A 26,337-nucleotide genomic window follows, 5' to 3' on the forward strand; every position below is an offset into this window, starting at 1 on the left:
AGAAATTATACGATTAAAACCTGCATTTACCGGTTAATACTCGTGTTTAAATTGCGTCAAATAAAGCAAAAGTAACAGCCAAGCTATAAAATTTAGTACCATTCCAATGCTACGTTTTCATTATTGATTTATAAGTTTAGAGTAAGTTTAATCAATCCTATATTTTGTGACAATTACTGGCGCGTTTATTAGGAAAAAAAGAAGAATCTACTTATTAAAACTAAATTGTAATAATAGTATAAATAATAAAAATGATAATAACAATAATAATAACAATAATGGAAAAAAAAAAAAAAAAATTTATTTGTATTGATTCATATTGTGTTTTTGTAATAACAGAATGTATTTATCTAAATTTATTGAACTTTAAAAATTCAACTTAATAAAAAAGTAAAAATAGTTATCAAGTTCTTATATTTTCTTTGATTCGTGAAATTAGGATACCATGGATACCATGTCAAATAGTTTAGTTTATTTTCGAGGTCAATAATTTAAAATATAAACAAAGATTAGCAAGAAATTTATAGACATTTAAAAAATCATAAATGTTTGCTAAGAAGCGAAGAAGATGATGAAATACCGAAAAGCGCAGGTAATGAAATACCGAAAAGCGCAGATAATGAAATGCCGAAAACTATTAGTGAGCTACTAAATGAAGCCCTAGAAAAAGGTCTTCTAGCAACACTCTGTCAAGATTAGAAACTCTTACTTCTAAACTATCTAAACAAATACCACTGTTTAAAAGTAGTTGTACTTGGGGTGATTTGATTTTTTAATGACGATTAAACCAACGAGTGTAGAGTCGCTTAAGTGATAATAGTTTAGATATTTTGAGCTTTCTGCGAGCATATTTTCTAAAGATAAAATAAATAACTTTAAATTGTTTAAAAGGCGTTGAGGTAAAAGCCTTGATCGCTTTTTTCTCATAAAAAATGAAGAAGATACTGGTGATGCTAATAATTTAAAGGCTAGATCTTTTAGCAGTATATGAGAACTAACCATTTAGTATAACTAATACTAATTGGTTGTTTATCTAAAGCAATCATCATAGTTATTTTCTATAGCTATTTTCTTTGACTTTTTATCATTAATATCCCGTAACATTTTGATGAGTACTTTCATTGAAATTAACTTTAAATGTTAAACTTTAAATGTTAATTGAAATTAACTTTAAATTTTAAATGTGAAAACAAAGCGACTGTCTTCCTTCGATAGACAGATTTGCTTTTTTTTTTTTTTACAATTAACATGCTACCTTTTGAAGAACTTGAAGGTTACATTTTCTTTTTTCTTTCTTTTTTCATTCAATTTTAAATGAAATTTTTTGACGTGATGATTTTTCAAATCGTTGAAAACAATTTTGAACTAAAACTATTAGATCTCCTGCTTATTTGATTTCTACATAGAATACAAGCTGTTGTCAATTCAGAGGGATTTATTTTAAAAAGCCTCTAAACAAATATTTGACATCTAAATATTCATTGAAGGTTTTGCCATGAAAACAAACTTTCCGTAGATACAAAAATCCGGCCGGATAATTTTTTATTATCCGTTTTCCAATACCCACCCAAATATTTTTTAAAATGCTTTCCCCATATATGAGAAATGGGTTAGGGTTAGGATGAGAATAACTTTTTTTTTTATCGTGTTAAAAATACCGAATTTTTTTCTAGAAAGTGATAATTTGCAGAAAGCATTAATTTTTTGATTTCATTTGAAGAAAAATAGTTTTAAGGGTTCAGAGATAATGATTTTAAGGGAGACAATGATTTTAAGGGAGATAATGATTTTGATGTGAGAAATGAAGAACGTGGAAGATTGTTCAAAATTTTTGAAGACATCGAATTGCATGTAATATAGGATGAAGATAATACTTTGAGTCAAAAGCAATTGGCAGCAATGTTAAATGTTGCATAAAAAACGATTTCTGACCGTTAAAAAGCTAAAAGATTCAAAAGTGTGATAAGTAGATGCCACATGAACTGAATGAATAACAGAATAAAAACAAAAAAAAAACACTTGTAAAATTTTGCTTCAAAGACACAAAAGAAAATCAGTTTTGCATCGAATTGTTACTGGCTATGAAAACTGAATTTATTTAACGAACCCGGTATTATCCATAATTTTTTCCTAAACGGAAAAAATCATGAATTAATCCGAGACAACAATCAACATTTACTGCAAAACCAGATTGATTTTGCAATAAAGCAATGCTCTGTGTTTGGTGGGATCAGAAAGGTGTGGTGAATTGTGAGCTTTTAAAACCTGGTGAAACTATTAATGCTAATGGTTACAGACAACAAATGATCAATTTGAACCATGCATTGATCAAAAAACAATCAGATAGGACTAAAAGACACGGCAAAGTAATTTAGTTACACGACAATTCACGTGCATTGCTGTGACTGGCTGTGACTGCTACCTCACCTGCTGTATTCACCAGAATCGGCCCCTATTGACTACCATTTATTTTTATTGATAGGAAACGCATTTGTTGAGCAGCACTTTGATTCCAACGAAGTAGTTAAATTTAGGTGTCTGATTGGTTTGCTTCAAAAGAAGAACATTTCTATTGGCGTGTTATCTACAAATTGCTAGAAAGGTGGTCAAAATCTGTAGAAAACAATGATCAATACTTTGAACAAGTTATTTTTACTTTTTCATTTAAAACTAGTTTTTCATTTTTACAGAAAAAACCCTTTCATACCGGTACACCGGGTGTTACTGATACTTTTGAAATCATATTAAACAGATCAAACACACTTGCAATTTTATTTTAAAATTTATTGCATAAATTTTTTTGATTTTTTTTTTTTTTTAATTTCATTTAGGTGACCCAAGAATTCCTGACGGATCACAGAGAATTCCTGACGGATCACAAGAATTCCTGACCTTTCACAGAGCACCGCGGATGAGCATTTAATTGGAATTTCACGCCTCCTTCCCAACCGATGTCGCAAAATTTGCCCAGAGGTGAGGTTTTAACCTCGGATCCTTTTTTTCTGAGGCAAGTGCCCACCACTGCGCCACAGTTGCTCTACTCTAACCCTAACCCTGAATATGGAGACCTTTGATTGACTTTGGTTGTCAGCAGAGACAAAGATGATGTTAAAAGCTGCATTTGTAGGTACAGGTGTCCCAAACCTTTTTTCATAAACTGACAGCATTACCGTGAAGGAAGTTGTTTTATAAAATTACAAAATCTATTCAAATTGTTACAAAATATTTTCTGTTTTCCATCCTTGAAAACAAAACATGATTTACAAAAAAAACCTTTATAATGCTGGCAATTCAGTGCAAATGCTTGTTGCTGCTGCTGCTCTGTTATTACATTAGTTGTAGGTTTTAAATACTTTGTTAACTTTAGTATTTTTTCTAAAACTTTGTTTTGATTTTCCAACCGTTCTATTTGTCTTTTTTATGATCTGAGCCACTTGGTTTAATGTGCTTCATTGTCTTTTCTACATTTAATTGAATTTTAATTCTGGACTATAATTGCATTAAAAACTTGGTGGTCAAGGTCAATACAAGTAGTAGACATACAATCAAGATTTCATTTTTTTTCTGACAACTGTTCTTGCAAGGTCGTGATGTAGATGAAACATTACATAATTTACATTATACAGTAAATTGAATTGTAAGGTTTAAAGCAGTATTTAATAATTCATATAGTATGATTTAAGATTTTGACCTAATTGATGTTAAAAAAAAAAAGTTCCTCCTATATGCTGTCCCTTTTGGTTTGCTGCCCTAAGTGTGTGCTTATTTTTCTTATAGGTTAATCCAGGGCTGCATATACCAGTAAATGTAAATAAACATCTGTTTAGTTCAGTATTTGGTCAGCATCTACCAAGTTTTTACTTTTGTCTTCAGGAAAAGAAAATGAAAAAGCTACGAATCGATCCCTAAAATATACAGTGAGTCAGCATAAACTATCTAGTGAGTCAGCATAAACATCCAGTGAGTAAACATATGTACATATTGCTCCCAATATTAATTTTTTCCTCAATAACATATTTTTCTCAAAAACGATTCATGCCATCTGTCACCTAACTACGCTTGAATAATACTTTTAGCGGTAGCAGTTATGGATATGTAAATAAATTATTTTTACTACCTTTTAAACGCTGCACATAGCAACAAGAAGGATTAGCGCACAAAAACGCAAATTTTTATTGAATTTTTTTGATGAAACAGATTTAGATTAACCTAATGTAAAAAAATAAATAATTTTGCTTTTTATTTCTATTTTATATAATTTAATTATTTAATCCCATTTTTTATAAACATATTAAATGTCATGACAAATCCAGGCCTATTACCTACATTGAATTGATTTTGGTTGCTGACATCACAATAAGTTTTTATTTACGTTAAAATACTGTTTATTTTTGTCGGCTAATCTAGATTAGATTCGTTGCGTTTTTAAATTTAGGGTCCAGCTCAGTACCGACATCGAACTGTTATGATTTTGTCTAGCAAAAATGATTATTTTAATTGGATCTCAACCACTATAGAATCGATACTAGGACTCAAAAAAATTTCTTAAAAAAACAAATATTAGTAATAATTATTGTTATTATTTCTTTTTAAATGTATATTTTATTGTTCTGTTTAAAAAAAAAGTTTTACTAAAGCGTTATAAACTGTTCTATAATTTATTGTTAAACTTAGAAAAACTTGAAAAAAATAAGAATGTGGATAAAGGTTGTTGAATGCTATCCCCATTCTGGGAATAACATTCAACAAAGGAACAAAAACAAATTTAATTTGATGGAGGTAACAAAATTTACCCATGGCTGACATAAAAATTTACCCATGGCTGACATAAATATGTAAAACAAATAAATAAAAGAAAAATTGAAGTAACAATTTTAAGTTTTAAATTAAATATTTTGCAGTTGAAAAAAAAAAAAAAAATTAAAAAAAAAAAATTAGTTCTCAATATAAGAAATAAAAATAATTAATACTAAGTATAAGAAATAACAATAAATAATATTAAATATAAATAATACTAAATATAATAAATAAATATAAATAATCCTAAACATAAGAAAGATTTTCATAAAATTTGTAAACAAAATATAATTAGAGTGGTTAAAATTTAATATTTTAAAATCCATCTTACACAGAAGGAAAATTTCCAAAATGTTTGCTTTCATGTTGATCTACTTAGAGACGCAAATCACAAACCAGTCTACAAAGAAACAAGTCAACACGCACTGAATAAAAGAGTTTTATATTTATATTAATTTATTTTTTTATAAAAATGGTTTGACAGAAAAATCTAAAACTACTGTTTGAAATAAAAAATAAACTATTTCAAATGTCGTAAATAAAAAAATTAAAATTAAAATAAAATAAAATAATTGGGTTAAAAATAATTTATCAACTAAATTAAAAAAATATTAACTTTTTTCCTTTGATTTATCGGGTGACGCGACAACGACAGGACAAACCTACCTCTTTAAAATATCTCAATCATACCCAGCATTAAATAATAGTGAGATGTAATTTTTTGAATTAAATTTTTACCCATATAAAAAAATGTTCAAATTATCATTTAAAAGTTTCTTTTCAATATATTTGACTAATTTCATAATTTAATTCACTTATAACTAATTAAGCTCATTTTCTAATTATCAAATATTTGGCATATTATTGATAAGAAAATAATCAGCTCACCATGAGGGGTTTATTGAAGCGTGCAAGTAAAATTGACACTCAGCACAGCAAGTGTAACCATGGGTATCGTATAAAAGTTTGTTTTTCAATATGTTTATCTGGTTTAATACAATTTTATTTTGTTCATCTCGGAATTGAATTTTACAAATATATTTGTAAAAATTTTATTTAATGTTTTATTGTTTAAACTTTGTATATCTTGTCAATAATTTTGTTGATATTTAATTATACTGAAAATGCTAAAATAGTTACATAACCGCCTTCGTTTGCATAATTGAAATAGTTATGTACATTTATACAATATAATTATGCAACCCACCTACATCAGTTATGGTGCAACCCACCTACAGTCAATGATGCGCTAGAGCAGCATACGATGGTCAAATAGCTTCTCAAATTCAGGGACTAATTTAGTTGCCTTAATTTCTTTTGGTAATTTATTCCATTCTTTAACTAATCTGCTCGTCTTTCTGAAAAGGGCCTCGGCCTAAGGCCTCTGTATCATATGCAATATTATGTAAATTTTTTAAAGGTAATTTATACATTGGTTTGTTTTTAAAGAATACTTTTCGTTTAGATATTTATTAAATTTATTTATAAACTTTTTAGGAGTACGATTGGTACATTTATACAAACTTTGTTGGCATTTGTTTTTTTTTCATATTTGTTTATCATTTTGATGTTTTTTATTCAAGATTTAGTATAGTCGGTTCAAATTTTTTGGTGCATGCTTTTTTATAAATAAAGATTTTTTTTTTCAGTTTTGTTTGTTGACAACTTTCCCAGTAATATTTGTGCATAATGTATAATATAAGTAATGTGAAAATGATATAAGCAAAAGTTTTGTTAAAGATCTTGTTAAAAATTTCTATATAAACGAGTTTACCACATTGTATCAATCCTCTTCTAGATTATATACAGGGCCGTCCGGAGGGAAGGGTGTGTGTCTAGCCCTACGAACTTTATTAGTCGGCAAATTAGATACTGGAGTCGGCAAAATTGGATTTATAGTTGGCAATCGGCAGATGTCGGAAAACGAGGACCTTTTTTTTTCATTTTAGGTTGATAAGTTAGTGGACAAAAAATTTTTTTTTTGGCTTTAGTCGGCAAAAAACAGACGCGTCACCCCCCCCCCTCCTTCCTTTAAAATCTCTTCTAGACGGCCCTGATTATATATATTTTATGCGTGGGTGCCATGATAAATGTTCATCAACTCCTAAAAACACTATCTTGCTTTTTAGTATTTTATTATTAATAATAATTTCTAGGGGTTTTAGAAAGGTTACTATTGGTTACTAAAACATGGTTACTATTGGTTACTAGTATTTTTTTATGCAAACAAGTGTTTTGTGTTTTCTAAAGAAAAATAAAGAAAAATTGGTTACACCTAAATCCAATAATTGCTTTCTTTAATTCAACATTCATGTAAGCACATAGTCGATTTATATTGCTAATAGATGGGAAAAAAAAGACTTGAATTGCAAACCTGATAAAATGTATATAACTGATGCCTTAATAAGATCATTTATATAAATTAAAAATACGGCCTAGGATGAATATTCCGATGACGCTCTCATTAAGTTTTTTATATAATTTCGTGTTTCAAGTAAATGAACTTCTAAAATGAAAAAATGAATTTCTGAACAACTAAGCGGTTTCTGTTTCTTTCTCGTAAATTATCCTAGCTTACTCATATAAATATACTGTCAAAAGTTACCAAAACTATTGGCGTAATATATCGAGTTTAACCATACGTCAATATTGTAAGTCTCAAATTAATACTTTTTGGGCTAATCCACTGTTTTATTAATTATGCAAATAAACTATGGGCAAGTACGCAAACTACAAAACTTTAAAAAGTTTATAGGCTGCGAAAACATGTTTACCTAATTATATACTTTAAACATAAACGAGAACATGCAAAACCTCTTATGAAATATATGAAAATGAATATTTTTGAAATAACTATTTATCAGTTTTAATGTGTAGATACAACAAAAAGTCAGCAAACTTCAACAATAAGTTTGAAATAAATCTAAATAAAAAGTATAATCTAAGATCAAATAGAAACAACAACTATAAATTGCCTCAGAAAAGTAATAAACTCTCAAAACTTTGTTCTTATCGAGGACATAAATTATGGAATGACTGCCAAAAGAAATATAAATTCATTGTGAAGTCCTTAAATTCGTTTAAGTTTCAAACAAAAAAAAAGAAATTTTCAAAATTTAATCATAATAAAAGTTTTTCTTTTTTTAATTAATTTATTTTTGTTTTTACTATTTTAACGTTAACTTAGTTATTATTATTATTTTTTATACGAGCTTTTTACCATTATGATATATTACTTAAACTTGTACAGAGAGGCTAAGTAAATATATTGTGATACGTAATGTTATCCTTATCTTCTTTGAGCCCTCTGCTTTAACTTTATTTTGTTGTAAGCCCAGTATATACTTTTGTATTTTATTTTATTTTATCTATATGTTTACACGCATTATAAAAATATATTTATACTACGTTAAACAGGTTTAAAAAACTTTTAAAACACAATTTCTCGTTAACAGAAGATCGTTAAGTAATAAATTTTTTTCCAAGTCTTAAATACGATATAACACTTCTTAAGACTTAAGAGTTTTCATGTAAAAATGAAGAATTTTTATAGAAAATGATATAGGGGAAGTTTGCATAAGATGAGCAGGTTCCTAAGATGGTATAATCTCTTTTACGGTAGACTACTGATTTTTTCGCGAACTTTTTTGGTTAAGGATATTTTTACAAGTTCGACGATGTTATTTATTTTAATATCTTGGTTGTTTAGTTAATATTCTTTGATTGTTTTATTGTTGAAAAACATTACAATCGCCGTTATAATTTTTTGTTATTCAATATTTTCTATTTACGTCAGAACGAAACAAGATCTTAAAAATTTTATTACATCCTCAATATTTTATGCTAATCTACTGCTAGTTCCATAGGTTATATGAGATAATACATAAGCTGTTGTCATGCTATTTAAATTATGATAGTACTTGGTAAAGTTGCTTAAGATGATACGTTTATAGACGCTCAAGATGAGATGCGACTTTTTATTAAGAAAAGCGCTTTTTTTTAAAGTTATTCTCGGATCTTTATTTTGGTATTTCAAGAGCGAAAGTTTTTTCAAAAAATAGTATCGTTAACTTTTTTTAGAGATAGGAAAGATTTGTAATTGTTTTTTTTTTATGGTTGAGTAATTACTTTTTACTTTAGTATAGTCCTTAAAGATACAATTTTATTTAATATTTTTGTGTGATTATTTTGTGATTTTAATTTGAGTTCCATTAAAAAAAGCTCATCTTAGGAAACTGGTTTCCTAAAATGAGATGATTGGGTGTGTTGAAAATAACGCAGTTTTTGTTATAAAGCTTTTTTTTAAATGAACTATTCATTTATATTCTTTAAGAGGAAAGATTAAATTATGATAATCTGCAAAAATAGATATAAATATTTTCTACTGCAAAAAAACATTAGGCTGTTAACATGCTCAACATATGCAACCTTCGCTTAATAAAGTTTTTTCGGAATAATTTATTTTTTTTGAAAAATCCTTTTTCTTGAAAATTGTACCAAAACAATTCTTTACTTTCTAAATTCTATAAATTGTAGCAAAGTATTTTTTTACCATCGAAATGCTGAAAATGGTACCAAAACAATTTTTCACTTTTAAAATTTTAAAAATTGTTTAAAATTTTTATTTTTTATTATCAAAATTCTACAAAATTGCAACCAAATGTTTTCATAATATTAAAATTCTATAAAATAGAATAAAATAGTTCTTAGCACAATTCTCATTAAGCTTTTTGTTTTACCATTATGAAAATGAGTCAATAACTGTAACGGATCTAGAGGAGAATGAGGGAAATTTACCTCCTAATGAGAATTTTTTTTTTTAATTTTTGTTTTAGGTGCCCCAAGATGACATTACGGTTTTGTCTCAGAACATTGCAGAAGAGCGTTTAAATAGAAAGTTCCCTGGATCTCTTACTTCTAAAGCAATATATTAGCCTTATTAAAATTTACAGAATGAAAATAAAATCTATATTGTTTATGACCTTTTTTTTTGTTCACTTTAATGATATGGCCTGATTATCTTCTTATTTTATAAGTTCAAAAACAAATTCTATCATTATATGATTTTAAAGTTTATAAGTGCTGGCATCGCCATTATTTATTACCCTCCGCGTAAGGTGATATTCCCAACAAAATTAGGAGCTTTAAAAATGTTTGCTCCGCCAGCGGATTGTACCCTACCACAGTTGTCTGAATAACTTGATTTTTGGCCGAAATTAAAAAAAAAAATCTGTAGTTTTTGTTATTTTTATCATTTTTAAACACTGCATTGTCCAGGCAAATCGAAAATATATAGGTTTCACATTTTTTCTTGAAAGAAAAGTCAATAACCGTATCAAAAAGCGATTAAAAAGCGATCAATACATTATATTTCTTGCAAAAATACAACATTTCAATCTACAACGATCAATACACATATTTCTTGCAAAAATACAACATTTTTTCATTTGTGTATAAATTTAAAACTATATGCACATATGTATAGATTTTTTTCCAAAACATTTTTTATAGTATAGAGTTTAATTTGAAACAATAATAATTTTTCATTATTGTATATTTGCATAAGTTATTTATTTTTGAAAATAACATAAAATAAAAGTTTTTTCTTCACTTTCAACTTCTTCCTAAAACTAAAGTTCGCATGCATGGACTTGATCGATATAACTTTATTAAATCCCAATATGCATATATTATTCAAAATATAAAATCAGCTGCAGATATATTTATTTAAACCAACATTAAAGCTCCCAAAATATATCTATTTTATGTTATCAAAAATACTAGTGTCTCTATTTTTGTTTTATTTCTATAAATACATGTTCAAAAACATTTTTTTTTTCTTTATACAATTGTACTTGCTACCTAAATTGTTAAAAATAGTTCAAATATTCATTTTTATTTTATTTTTATAAAATATTCCATATATTTAACTAGATGAAAATATTTTAAAAAATGCATATTTTGGTAAATTTAAAATCTAAGTAAAATGTAAAGTCCGCTATTATAACATTATATTTATAGTATATTTTGAACATCTATTATCGCTTAATAATTCCTAAAAAAATCGGCTGCAGATAATTAAAATAAAGAAACTAATATTCATTGCAAACCATACCGTATTGACACTACATTTGTGTTGTTTTTATACCACATTTTTAATCATATATTTGTTATTCCGTATTGTACGTATACTTTTTATAGTATGGTTTTTAATTTAATGTATTGGCTTATATATCTTTAGATTGATTATTAAAATTGAAAATTTAATAATCAATCTTTAGATATATAAGTCATATAAGCTTTTCATGAAAAAATACCCAATTTATGACTAATTTTAGGAATTTTCGCTTGTGATTTTTATTATTTATTATTCAAAAATATTGATGAAAAACTTGTGAAAAATAAACGGGAATCATCACCTACAATTTTTAACTAAAATATTTAGTTTTGGTTTGATATGAAAATTTTTGGGGGAGGGGAGGGTTGCCCTTGACCTCCCCTCCCATCGCTGCAGTCCATTTAAATATATATATATATATATATATATATATATATTATATATATATATATATATATATATATATATATATATAAATGCGTATATATATATATATATATATATATATATATATATATATATAAATGCGTATATATATATATATATATATATATATATATATATATATATATATATAAATGCGTATATATATATATATATATATATATATATATATATATATATATATATATATATATATATATATATATATATATATATATATGTATATATATATATATATATATATATATATATATATATATATATATATATATATATATATATATATATATATATACAGGGTTAGTCAAAAGTTTTGTCTCCCCCACTGCACAGTGGGCCAGTAGGTGGACAAAATGGAAAAAATTTTAGTTGTCTAATCTTGAAAACCTATTTAATTTTAGTATCTACATATATTAGGAGAAATCTATTGATAATTTATTTATATTAAATCCCTTAGTTACCAGGACTCTAAGCATTTGAATATTGAGATAAAATAAAAAAAATAAAAATTATAAATAAGTAATTAACGGTGACATCAACGTTGTGTTATATTTCAATTACATCTACGTTTTTGAAACAAAAAATTAGTACATGTTATTCTAGAGTATTTAGAGATAAGAAAAACCAATGTGTGAAATAAATTTGTCATAGCATGTTATCTCAGTTATACTTTGAAAATCACAGATTAAAAAAAAAAATTTCTTAAGAAATTTATTTTTCGCCGCACAATAACTAATAATTACCACAATTTGCCATGTGTTGTCTTATATTTATTTGAGCTATATGATGCTTCAATCGAGTTTTAATTGATTGCTCGTCCCCTTAAATCCCCGTTCAGATTTTATGTATGTTTTAACTTGGTTGCTATGGTACTAAATTTTGCATAGCAACAACTCATTTTTACATTAACGTTGTTTTAACAGTATTTTACTTGCGCTAAATACGCAATATTGGGGGTATGTATTAAAATGAGATTCAGAATTCTTATGAGGTTAACTTTTTTTGGTTACTATGGATACCTTACTTTGCATAACATAGCAACAACATATTTTCGGTAGTTGTTAGTAATTTAATTACTAACACTGACAGTAATTTAATTACTTTTAATTTTAATTACTAACACTTGTAGTAACTTAATTACTAACAAGTATTAGTAGTCCAGGCGGCATATATATTATAACATTTTACTTTTAAATACAAAATACTTGTTACAATAATTATTTAGATATGGTTTTGTTAAACTTAGACATTCATAATTTTCTCCAAAAAAACAATCTTAGTATTTCAAAACAAAATATTACTGAAGATATATTAAAATTTATTCAGCCAAAATTTGCTGATTTTAAAGACGTTGATTTTAGACATGCTGTTCAACGATTTGTTTACTTGTATAAAAAAAAGTGGAAATCTGCAAACTATACTGTGAAAAATTTTGAAAAGAAGTTTGTGAACTGGCTTAATGAATATTTAATTGTCATAAAAAAAGACAATGAACCAACTGCAAGTAGACGTGCTCGAAAACCAGTTGCATTTGATAATAGTTCTAATAAAACTAAAAAACGGCGTGTATCTTGTTTAATTGAATCTCATTCATCCAATGAATTATTTTTTGCTGCTAATAAAAAATTTAGAGATGAATCTGTTGTTATTGCTGCCAAGAATGTTTTAAATATATCAAATACAGATAAAGCAACTAAATATTCAGCAGACGAAGCACTGGCTTTAATAATTGGTGCAAGTCTGACAAAAGCTTCCTATCAATTGATTAGAAGCGGAGCCTTGGAGAAAGAATATAACATCTACCCCGCTTACAATGATGTCAGAGATGCAAAATTGAAATGTTATCCTGCAAACATAACAGTGGAGGACTATTCAGCTTCAGTTCCTTTAAAAGATTTAATGACTCATACTTTGCAAAGAATCTGTGCAGTTCAGGAACCTGTGCTAAGGCACTTGATATTGAACGACAAAGCAATAAAAACAATGACTCTAACGTGTAAGGCTGGTTTTGATGGTGCTACTGGCCAAAGCATTTATAAACAAGTTTTATCAGAACCAGACATTAACAGAGATTTAAAGCGTGAAGAATCATTATTTATTACTTGTCTTGTCCCATTGGATTTGACTGGATTTAACAACAGCAACGAAAAGGTGCCTATTTGGAGAAATCAAAATTGTCCTCCACAGCCTATTGTAGACCCATAAGATTTGCATACAAAATGGAATCCAAGGAATCTGTGATTGAAGAAGATCAGTACATTAAAAGTGAGATAGAAAGCTTGGGTATGATTTTATTAGAGGTTTGCGGATCTTCTATTGAAGTGAATTGTATTATTGAACTTACAATGATTGATGGGAAGGTTCAAACAATATTATCTGAAAAAAATAACTCATACCAATGCTGTTCAGTGTGTGGTGTCTCTCCAAAAAATATGAATAGTCTTGATATCTTTAATATAGATTATACTAACAGAGAGTTCAAATATGGTCTTTCCAGTCTTCATGCATGGATTCGATTTTTTGAGATGTTATTGCACATTGCATATAAAAAAGAAACAAGAAAGTGGCAAGCAAGATCTAAAGAACACAAAGAAAAGGCATCTGTAGCTAAACAAAAGATTCAGACTGATTTTATGAACAAAATGGGACTTGTTGTTGATTTCCCTAAAAGTGGTGGTTCTGGAACAAGTAATGATGGCAATACCTCAAGGCGTGCTTTTGCAGCATATGAACAAACAGCTGAAATTCTGGGTATTGACCAAAACCTTATATTCAGATTTTACATTATCTTGGTAACGCTCTCTTCAGGATATGAAATAGACTGCTTAAAGTTCAAGGATTATTGTTTTGACACTTTTAGACTATATGTGTCCCTTTATCCATGGATTACATGGCTCAATCAGTTCACAAAGTATTGATACATGGACATGACATAATTAAAAGCCTTACATTACCCATCGGACTTATTTCAGAGGAAGCTCAAGAGGCTAGAAATAAAGACTTTAAATCTTATCGCGAAAATTTCAGCCGAAAAACATCCAGAAAAGCAACAAATACTGATCTTATCAATAGACTCCTAGTTTCCAGTGATCCTGTTATTTCATCATTGCGTAAATCAACATCACACCAAACAAATCATAAAGCATTTCCTTCAGATGTTTAACAATTACTTAAACAATCTTCAAACGATATTGTTTTATAATTTTTTGATGTAATTTAAAATTGATAACGTTTTCTTGCACTATTTTTTGCTTTTATTATTCCTAAAACATTATTTACCTAAATACTCAATTTTTATTCAATATAGGTGGGTCAAAATCCGACAAGATATTCAAATATCAATTTACCACTTTGTAACTAAGGAAAGTATCCGGTAACTAAGCAATATAAGTATCCATAACAACTAAATTTAAAAAATTATCACTTTTGTAAGAAGTGTGATCTCATATTGGTACTCATGCCAAATTTAGTGAATATAGCACTTATAAAATATCTGCAGATAACAAAAGTAGGTTGTTGCTAAGCAAAATAAAGGTATCCATAGCAACGAAATAAAAAAATATTACCTTCATAAAAAGCGCAGACATCATATTAGTACTCATACTAATTTTAGTGAATATAGCTCTAATATTAAATTAGTTATGAATTTTGTCCAGCAAAAGTGCATTCTGGCCCACTATGCACTGGTCTAACAATTTCAACTTTAATACAAAAACAAGTAATGATTTGCAAGAAATACATATTTATTAAACACAACAATACATAAACCAATAAAATAAAAATATAATTCATGCTTAGTACTTAGTACGTCCTCCATTTGCAGCTCGAACAGCCGCAACACGACTCGGCAGAGATTCCGCCAGAGCCTTCAGATAATAACCATCCATCGATTTCCAAGTTTTTTGAACACGGCGTACCAGTTCTTCCCTATTTTTTGGCCGTGGTTCAAGCAGCACACTGTCTTGAAGTTTTGCCCACAAGTGTTTGATAAAGGTCATGTCAGTGCTGTTACCTGGCCACCGACCTTTTGGGATAAAGGCGGCAAAATTTTTACGACAAAATTCCTGGGTCTTCTTCGCAGAATGTGCTGGAGCACCATCTTGCTGAAATAACACATGTTGAGGGCTAAACACAAGTTGGCGACAGTCAGCATCATTACCGGCTTGTTTTCCTACACAAGCTTCTTTATAAACTGGAAGAATATTATTTATGTAATAATCAGCATTGATCGTAACTTTTTCTGGGACAATTATTAATTTTGTCAAACCATACCCTGACATTCCACCGGCAACCATAATTTTAAGTCCATTTTTTGGCTTCTGCGCCGGAATAATTTTAGTTTTGTCGTCAGTGCGAATGCGGACATTTTGTCGGTTCGGAGTCGGGAAAAGTTCGATGGGCGACTCATCCGTCCAAAGAATGTGACTCCTCTTGATACGCCCCAAATGGTTATCGTCCAGATACCCGTTTTCGTCTAACCACTGGCACAGCTTTAAGCGATCGTCTTTATATTTTGCAGTTAGTAGGGGTTTTATTGGCTGTTTATAAGCAATTTTACCCCACGGTTGTTCGCGAACGAATCTTCGTACAGTTGACTCTGATACGATTTTATTTTTTTCCTGATATCGATGCGACATGTTCAGCTTTCTTGCGCAAGCACCTGGAGATGAACCCCACTTATTTTTTATAGTTTAGGTGATAATTTTTTTTGACGCTGGTGACAAAGCCTTCGGACGACCAGAACGAAACTTGTCGTTAAACTTTGACGATGGTGATTTTGTCCAGTACCGCTGAACCGTTCGTTGATGACACCCCAACACTTTGGCAATTTGTGTCTTCGTCATGCCGGCTATCTGCAGTTCCGCCATTCTTTTTCTTAAAGCAGGAGCTGTATTTGTGACACCAGCTATTTTTCCCATCTAAAATAATAATACAAAACATAAGTTTTCCAGAATACTTCGCTTGTAATTGAAATTTAATTTTAGGGTGGGGGGAGACAAAACTTTTGACATGCATGATGAAAATTTCACCTTTAAAATTTTGAACACTAAACTAAACCCTAACAATCCGTGTTTTCATTTTATAATAATATAGACAAAATACTATCTATTAATCATGCTCATTATAAAATAACTACGTTTATTTAATAACAGCATCTTATTAAATATTCTTACCTTCCTGCTTTATAATAAAATCTTCGTATATTAAATTAAATAGTTTTTATGTCAAAAACATATTTTTAAAAATAACATCAGTAAACAACAGTATTAAGGTCAAGGTTAGATACTGAAAATAATTATCTATAAATTACAACGCTGACAAGAGATAAAATGTACTTCAAAAAAAGTGCCACTAAGGGGAGACAAAACTTTTGACTAACCCTGTATATATATATATATATATATATATATATATATATATATATATATATATATATATATATATATATATATATATATATATATATATATATATATATATATATATATATATATATACATATATATATATATATATATATATATATATATATATATATATATACAGTGCCGGTTTTAGCACTACCAGCGCCCTGGACGAGATTTCTACGGCGCCCCCAGCTCAATTTAACCCCATTCAAAAAAAAGGCAAAGGGTAAAATAATCAATTAATTTCGCCCCTTTTTATTCGGCGCCCTGGGCCATCGCCCAACCAGACTCTACCCGAACGCCGCCACTGTATATATATATATATATATATATATATATATATATATATATATATATTATATATATATATATATATATATATATATATATATATATATATATATATATATATATATATATATATATATATATATATATATATACATATATATATATATATATATATATATATATATATATATATATATATATATATATATATATATATATATTTATATATATATATATATATATATATATATATATATATATGTATATATATATATATATATATATATATATATATATATATATATATATATATATATATATATATATATATATATATATATATATATATATATATATATATATATATATATATATAAATGATATATTATGAAACCACAAGCAAAAAATTAAAACTTTTCATAAAATTCTTGCCTAGGCCACTAAAGCGATATATGAACAACAAAACCTTTAATTCAAAAACTGTTTTAGGATTTGGATTCAGCATTATTGATCTTCTATAAAAACATCAAAACTTTAATTTTGGCAAAAAACCAAGTTTTTCAGACGACTTAAAAGCTACGGAAGCCGTCACCCGTTTATTTTGTTTTAAAAATAAGTTGTTTATATATTGAAATTACATTATAAAACGTTGAAATTTTCAAGAAATAGTCCAAACTTAATATGCTATATTTTCGTCTACCAATGTAATGATAAAATTAAAACAACGGTATTATATGTAGATAGTTCTGTTCTACCAGTAATCTAAACCTTCCAACTAAATATAATAGTTAATTGCTTCTTATCCCACAATAAAGTTAAGGTTTAATCGTGTTTTTTGTTAGTGCTAGGACATTGGTTCTTTAACGAGTTCTAAACATTTAGGATTTTGATAAAAAGAAGTTTTCTATTTTATTTTTTCTACACACAGTCTTTATTTTCATACTTTAACTTGATCTTGATTAACCGAAATTATATAAAAATTATAATTATATTGTAAAAATTATAATTATATTGTGAAAAAACTTATTGAATAAAATTGATAAAAATGTATTTTTTCCATTTTTAGTTAATAAACTTCATTTTTTACGCTGTTAAATGTAAAATATTTATTTTTATATAATATAATTATCGTTTAAAAAATTTTCATATAATTTTGCTTCATTTTGAGACCCAACAACTTTTTTTTGATAAAATTTGGAACTTGTTAAATGTTCAAGGGTCTTGAGGGACTCCTAAAAATATTTTTTATTCAAAAATTTTTTAAATCTTGTGTTTTTTTTATCACGTAAAACACATTAAGGGGGTAGCAACATATATTTGTCTAAAATATTGTTTTTTGGGACACTCTAATATATTAGGTTTTTTTTTTTGGACACCCTTTATATATATATATATATATATATATATATATATATATATATATATATATATATATATATATATATATATTTAAACAACTTTAAAAAGTATTCTACACAATAGAGTGCTCAATGTTCTTAAAAGAACAGAGCAATTATATTAGTTGTAGAAAATCACTTAACAAAAATTTTTTCTGATGAATCTTTGTTGATGAAACGCAGTGTTAAATGGAAAAAATTTTTGTTAAGTGATTTTCTACTACTAATATATATATATATATATATATATATATATATATATATATATATATATATATATATATATATATATATATAATAACAAACAAAAATAACAAACAATGAAATTTTTTATTTAAATAAATAACGTCCTACATATTTAGATAGTACCTAAACAAACACAAACTTCAGTTGATTATAATTCCACCATCAGTGGATGTTTCTATCCATAAAATTTTATCCAAGGCTAAGAGTGCTAAGATGTTTGTGTATTATCCTTGCAAGATTAAAATTTGATTAACACTTTCTTGCCAAGGATAAAGTTATTTTTATAGTTTTCCAAGAAAATATTAATCATGTTAGGTTGCATGTGATAAAATAGTTTGTACTAGGTTATATGTTAGACTAGTGTGTTACTAGGTTATATATTATTTTCAATTGGTTTTTTATACACTATTATGTTTTTTTAATGTTTTAATCAAATTTTAAGTTGTAAAATTTCAATCTATAGATGTACCTGATGTACCTATTGAATAAATAATCCAAGAAATGGCTGAGACACCTGTACCTGGATTTAATGCCCGTGTTGGCATGCGTGTTGAAGTCATTGGAAAAGATCAAGTCGGTAGTAATTTTTTTCTAAAACTAATAGCATTTACAAGACAAATAAAAGTTATGTCTTATTAATTAGGTTATTGTTATATATTTAAAATGTACAGTAACACAATCATAGATAATATAAATATAAAATAAATAATATAATATAAGTATAATAATATAAAATAAATAATATAATATAAATATAAGATAACATAATCAGAGTCTTCAAAATTGTTTATTATTTATTTTATTTTTCATTTATGTAAGATTACATTATTTATTTTGTTTACTTCTTTAGTTAAGTTTTATTACTAATTAAACTTAGATGGAGATCTTCTAGTACAGTCTAGGCAGTTTTTAATATCTGATAAATTCTGAGTATTAGTACCATTAGAGTATTGAGTTATGGGTGGTGCAATTTTGGTATTTGTAGTTGTTTTATCAGGAAACATTATATCATTAATAGTAGATAAAAATTACAATCATTTGTTGATATTAGTTTATTTTCATCAGTCTCTATGTTATGTTAACTGTTGTACCATCTTCTTTGGATAGAAAAGATGCTTTATAGCTTTCAGGTAGTTGAATTATTCCTTTAATGTGGGGAGTTGCACATGGTGCTAAATGTCATATTGATGCAGTGTCAATTCTGAAATTTGTTTATTTCATATGTGCGTAGTGGGGTGATATGTTTTCAAGCAAGGTAATCAGTTCTACAAGCAGGTCTCCTTTTAATCGCAGGTGATTTTTGTGCAAGGCAGTATTACTATAGTTTACTAGAAAGTCTGGTAAATCAACTGTGACTGTTCTTTGTTTGAAAGCCATCAGTTTGTTATTTGGGATAGAATTAGTAGATGTGTATAGTAGTGATCTAATTGAGGATAAAGCTGAGTGGATGCAGGCAGGGATGCTGAAGAAAGAGTATTTCTAAAAGGTGTTTTATTACAGTTTCAGACCAAGAGAAATACAAATGAGTATATGGAATACTCATCAATTATGACTAGAGGGAATTTGTTTGCTATATTTCACAGGGGCTCTTTTTTTATAAAGATTTGTGTTTTAAATTTAAAGAGTTGAGAGAGGGTTGTAACCACAATAAGTATTCAAGTATTAGTAAATCTGCTCTGATAGCTGTTATTGTTGGTTATAATAGTTAATAATAATAGTTAATAATCTAATAGTTATAATGTTGGTAACGTTAATAATGTTGGTTATAATAATTCATAAAATTATAAAATATCTTTAAAAAAAACCCAATAGTTTTTTAATGCCAGCAACAACAGTCCACAACAGTCATTGTCTCTTATTCTATGACAGATCAGAGACTTTCTCTTAATAAAACGTAATAGAGAAGAATGCAATAGGTTTTTCTTTTTGGCTTAGTGTTCCACCAATTGTGATTTGAGAAGTGTCAGTTTCAATTTTGAGTAGTATTTGAATACGTTGTTGTTAAAGATGCAGTATTTAGTTGTTCTTTATGTTGTTTAAAACCCAAATTAGCTTCTTTTGAAGTATTTTTTCAAATAAGTTATTTCAAATATTTTTACTTATTGAGTTGTGAGAATCAGACAATTGAGTAGTCAGATTGGTGCAGTTAGTGATCCATTTAGCATAATATCAAAAAAGCCTATCAAGCTGTTTAATTGTTTAAATTTGGTCAGAATAGGATATTGTTTTTGCCTAGAACCTTTCAGGATCTGGTTTCTATAAAATTTTCTATTAAATATCTTTTTCCTTTAAATGTCATTTTCTATTAAATGTTCAAGAAAATAAAGCAAGGTTTAAGAAAACTTACACTTTTGATTGTTTATTTCATTACAAAATCATTTGTTGTTTTAAATGCTGTGAGGGTTCTGTCATGTTCTTCTTGATTGGACCTACATATAATAACATCATCTAGGTAATAACATCGTCTAGATAATAACATCATCTAGATAATAACATCATCTAGATAATAACATCATCTAGATAATAACATCATCTAGATAATAACATCATCTAGATAATAACATCATCTAGATAATAACATCATGTAGATAATAACATCATCTAGATAATAACATCGTCAAGATAATAACATCATCTAGATAATAACATCATCTATATAAGGGAAATTAAAAAAACTCCTTTATAGTGCATTTAAATAGGAGTTTTTAAAATTTGAAGAACTTTTCATTTTGATAGAAATTATATAATCTTTCTCTTTAAGTGGGATATGGTGGTAGGCATTTATGGCTACCTTGTTTAGTAGGTTATCTATTCTAGGACAAAAATTAGAGTCCAGAGGAGTAAATATCTTTATAGTATTAAAGAAATCAATTACTAAATAAGGTTTTTTTTTTAAGTAGGGTTTGTAGCAAAGCATTGAGACCTCTAGAGGCATTGACTAATTTGAATAATATTGCTTAGGAGGCACGTAGTTGGCATATTGATTGTGTTGTCTTGAAGATGTTGCAATTGGAGTGAGTTGAATAATTTACATTACATAGAAGATAGGACAAGGCAAAGTTGGATTGGTTGGACTTTTTCTCCAAAATGAAGAGCTGAGTGTTTATTGATAATTTTTATGCAGATGATGGTTACAACTAGCTATCTTACCACAAAAAGTTTAATCAGATAAAAGTGGTTTCCTATTATTAAGGTACCATCATATTGGCCAATGATTTTTGCTAGTGCATTATCTGCAAGGCAGAATATTTTTTATATTTGTGTTGAAGTTAATATTGTTACCAGAGCCTGTGTCAGTGAAGGCTGAGCACTAGTGTTTCTTTAATTGTTACACGCATAAGGCCTAATTTTAATTTAAAAGGAATAAAACTGTGGCTATATGTGAGACATTATCTTGACCAATATTATTATCTTTGTAAAGTGTTGCTGCACCCTATATGCATGTTTTATTTGGGTACTTTGGTTTTATGTTGTTGTTTTAGTTTTACCTTTTTTTCCACAGATGTTACAGTAATACATGTTGAATTTTGAGTATTGCAATAGGATCTTTCATGTTGTTGATCTTCACACCAAATATAAGAGTATTTTGTAGCAGCAAAGATATGACATTTTAAAAGTTGGGAAAAAGTTTTAGTGTCTTTGATTGCATTTTTCATAGTTGTTGCTGGATGATTTTAATGGGCGCTGATGAATCATTGAGGATAAAAATGCATACATTGAGGATATAAATGCTACAGTGCATCAAAATTCTCATTTGCAGTTAATAATTTTATGGGGCATTTTCTTATTAAGATTTGTAGCTTTTCCATTAATTAATCAACAGATTCTGATTTGAGTTGTTTGTTGATCTTAACTTGTGATGCATCATTATAGATGTAGGTTTTTTTGAAAATTTATTTTCCAGAACTATTAGTGCATCTTCAAAGTTTATTTGATTCTTGATAAGTTGGAAAGATTTAGCACCACATAAAACAAATAGAATGAATAGTTTATTTGTGTCTGTTACATTGACTTTTATGATTGTAACATTCTTTTACGTTTGTAACATTCTTTCCTAATATAAATATTCTTCCTTTGAAGGTTCCTCATTAAGAGTTTTTACGAATATTTCATGATTCATTGTGATAATAAGATTTATAATAGATATTGTTGTAATCCAAAACAATATATAAGTTGTATGTTGTTAATAAGGCTATTGTGATATATTTAAAATATACAATAACACAACTATACATAGTATGCATAATATAAACATAAGATAACTTAATATCACAGATATAAATAAAAATAAACAAGCAAACAAAATAATTTTTTAAAAATACTAAATTTTGTTTAATTATAAAAAATTCAGAAATGGTAACTCATGCTTAAATGGCGACACAGACAACATGCAGAACACTGACTTTTTTCTATTTTATTTTTTATTTATCAATTGTATTTTTTGTTTAACTTATAAGGTCAACAAATAAGAGTTATATAAAAATGAGTTTGATTAATAAAGTTTTTTTCACAATGACTCAATAAAAACATAGTCTTCACATGTTGCTTTACTTATATTTAGATTGTAAAAAAAAGGTTTAACTTTAAGTCTTCAAGTATTATTTAATAAAAATTTTAGTTAGTTTTATAAACTAATATTTAAAATAACAATAATTGAAGCAAAGTTAAGCATATACATAGTAATACTATGACAAGAAGTCATTTACTTAGAACTTTACAAGTTAAGTAATTTAAAAATATTTGAAATGTAATTAGGTGGTAATTAAAAAACTTAAAGGTCCTTGGAAGAAAGTACTAAAATTAATTTTAACATTCAATTAATTGTTGAAAATAAGGTAATGATAATTCCATTTAGAGAGGAAACAAAATAATATATTTTTAGTTTTAATTTTAATTTAATAAAACTTTTGTTTTTACTACTGTTTTGACTTTTTTTTAAAAATTTTTAAATTTAAAATTTTTAAAGCTTTAAAATTATAGATGATTTAATTTAAAAAAATATCTAGGTACAATTTGCTATGTGGGCATGACTGCATTTGCTGCTGGCAAGTGGGTTGGTGTTGCTTTAGATGAACCAAATGGCAAAAATGATGGCTCAGGTAAAAGTTTATCTTTAAGATTAATAGTGTTTATACTGGCCAAACATTCATTATTTATCGCTAAAGCATTCTAGAAACTTTATATCTTAAGCTGTTTGATGCAAGAAAGAGTTATTATTGTGATTATGATGATGTTGTAGTATTAATATTTTGGTGACAGCAGAATAGTATAAGTAGTTGATAGATAAATAAAAATAAAAAGTATATATCTTTTAAAGTAGTTAATTTTAGTGCAAGGAAAAAAGTATTTTGACTGTTCTCCAAATCATGGTATATTTGTTCGACAAACACAACTTGCAGAAATTAATGATCAATTACAGACAACTTCCTCAGGAACTATGTTGCCATCATTTGGAATATCAAGTCCTCGGAAAATTGGGATGACACCATTAAAGGTTTGTGTATTTTCTTTTCTGCAAGTTGCTTTTAATATAGCTCTAGGACCAAAGAATATGTATAATTGAGTAAAAGAGTATGTATAATTGAGTAAAAGAGTATGTATAATTGAGTAAAAGAGTGTGTATAATTGAGTAAAAGAGTGTGTATAATTGAGTAAAAGAGTATATATAATTGAGTAAAAGAGTATGTATAATTGAGTAAAAGAGTATGTATAATTGAGTAAAAGAGTATGTATAATTGAGTAAAAGAGTGTGTATAATTGAGTAAAAGAGTATGTATAATTGAGTAAAAGAGTATGTATAATTGAGTAAAAGAGTGTGTATAATTGAGTAAAAGAGTATGTATAATTGAGTAAAAGAGTATGTATAATTGAGTAAAAGAGTATATATAATTGAGTAAAAGAGTATGTATAATTGAGTAAAAGAGTATGTATAATTGAGTAAAAGAGTATGTATAATTGAGTAAAAGAGTATGTATAATTGAGTAAAAGAGTATGTATAATTGAGTAAAAGAGTATGTATAATTGAGTAAAAGAGTATGTATAATTGAGTAAAAGAGTGTGTATAATTGAGTAAAAGAGTGTGTATAATTGAGTAAAAGAGTATGTATAATTGAGTAAAAGAGTATGTATAATTGAGTAAAAGAGTATGTATAATTGAGTAAAAGAGTGTGTATAATTGAGTAAAAGAGTATGTATAATTGAGTAAAAGAGTGTGTATAATTGAGTAAAAGAGTGTGTATAATTGAGTAAAAGAGTATGTATAATTGAGTAAAAGAGTGTGTATAATTGAGTAAAAGAGTGTGTTTAATTGAGTAAAAGAGTGTGTATAATTGAGTAAAAGAGTATGTATAATTGAGTAAAAGAGTATGTATAATTGAGTAAAAGAGTGTGTATAATTGAGTAAAAGAGTGTGTATAATTGAGTAAAAGAGTATGTATAATTGAGTAAAAGAGTGTGTATAATTGAGTAAAAGAGTGTGTTTAATTGAGTAAAAGAGTGTGTATAATTGAGTAAAAGAGTGTGTATAATTGAGTAAAAGAGTATGTATAATTGAGTAAAAGAGTATGTATAATTGAGTAAAAGAGTATGTATAATTGAGTAAAAGAGTGTGTATAATTGAGTAAAAGAGTATGTATAATTGAGTAAAAGAGTATGTATAATTGAGTAAAAGAGTATGTATAATTGAGTAAAAGAGTATGTATAATTGAGTAAAAGAGTGTGTATAATTGAGTAAAAGAGTGTGTATAATTGAGTAAAAGAGTATGTATAATTGAGTAAAAGAGTGTGTATAATTGAGTAAAAGAGTATGTATAATTGAGTAAAAGAGTATGTATAATTGAGTAAAAGAGTGTGTATAATTGAGTAAAAGAGTATGTATAATTGAGTAAAAGAGTATGTATAATTGAGTAAAAGAGTGTGTATAATTGAGTAAAAGAGTATGTATAATTGAGTAAAAGAGTATGTATAATTGAGTAAAAGAGTATGTATAATTGAGTAAAAGAGTATGTATAATTGAGTAAAAGAGTGTGTATAATTGAGTAAAAGAGTATGTATAATTGAGTAAAAGAGTGTGTATAATTGAGTAAAAGAGTATGTATAATTGAGTAAAAGAGTGTGTGTAATTGAGTAAAAGAGTATGTATAATTGAGTAAAAGAGTATGTATAATTGAGTAAAAGAGTGTGTATAATTGAGTAAAAGAGTGTGTATAATTGAGTAAAAGAGTATGTATAATTGAGTAAAAGAGTGTGTATAATTGAGTAAAAGAGTATGTATAATTGAGTAAAAGAGTATGTATAATTGAGTAAAAGAGTGTGTATAATTGAGTAAAAGAGTATGTATAATTGAGTAAAAGAGTATGTATAATTGAGTAAAAGAGTATGTATAATTGAGTAAAAGAGTATGTATAATTGAGTAAAAGAGTATGTATAATTGAGTAAAAGAGTATGTATAATTGAGTAAAAGAGTGTGTATAATTGAGTAAAAGAGTGTGTATAATTGAGTAAAAGAGTATGTATAATTGAGTAAAAGAGTGTGTATAATTGAGTAAAAGAGTGTGTATAATTGAGTAAAAGAGTATGTATAATTGAGTAAAAGAGTATGTATAATTGAGTAAAAGAGTATGTATAATTGAGTAAA

At 27.0% G+C, this 26,337-nt stretch overlaps 2 protein-coding genes across 3 annotated transcripts in view; one reads left to right on the top strand and one right to left on the bottom strand.

Annotated features, from left to right (window-relative positions):
* LOC136072146 (uncharacterized) overlaps positions 1 to 5,678 on the bottom strand; it is a 64,151-nt gene extending 58,473 nt beyond the window's left edge. Inside the window, exons 1-2 of one of the 2 annotated variants that reach the window (XM_065820739.1) lie at positions 5,464 to 5,678; positions 5,129 to 5,197 (exon numbers count right to left, since the gene is read on the bottom strand). In XM_065820739.1, coding sequence (XP_065676811.1) covers positions 5,129 to 5,162 — 34 coding nt within the window. In that variant the 5' untranslated portion in view covers positions 5,163 to 5,197; positions 5,464 to 5,678. Of the gene's footprint in view, positions 1 to 5,128; positions 5,198 to 5,413 lie in introns of both variants that reach the window. The other variant, XM_065820741.1, reaches the window with a different exon arrangement.
* A 13,461-nt stretch (positions 5,679 to 19,139) lies between these two features.
* The window catches only part of LOC136072116 (dynactin subunit 1-like), a 74,020-nt gene continuing 66,822 nt past the window's right edge, over positions 19,140 to 26,337 (top strand). The window contains exons 1-3 of the mRNA XM_065820502.1: positions 19,140 to 19,278; positions 23,708 to 23,800; positions 24,032 to 24,195. Coding sequence (XP_065676574.1) covers positions 19,203 to 19,278; positions 23,708 to 23,800; positions 24,032 to 24,195 — 333 coding nt within the window. The 5' untranslated portion in view covers positions 19,140 to 19,202. The remainder of the gene's footprint in view (positions 19,279 to 23,707; positions 23,801 to 24,031; positions 24,196 to 26,337) is intronic.

This window comes from Hydra vulgaris, chromosome 15, assembly GCF_038396675.1.
Source record: "Hydra vulgaris chromosome 15, alternate assembly HydraT2T_AEP".
Lineage (NCBI taxonomy): Eukaryota > Metazoa > Cnidaria > Hydrozoa > Anthoathecata > Hydridae > Hydra > Hydra vulgaris.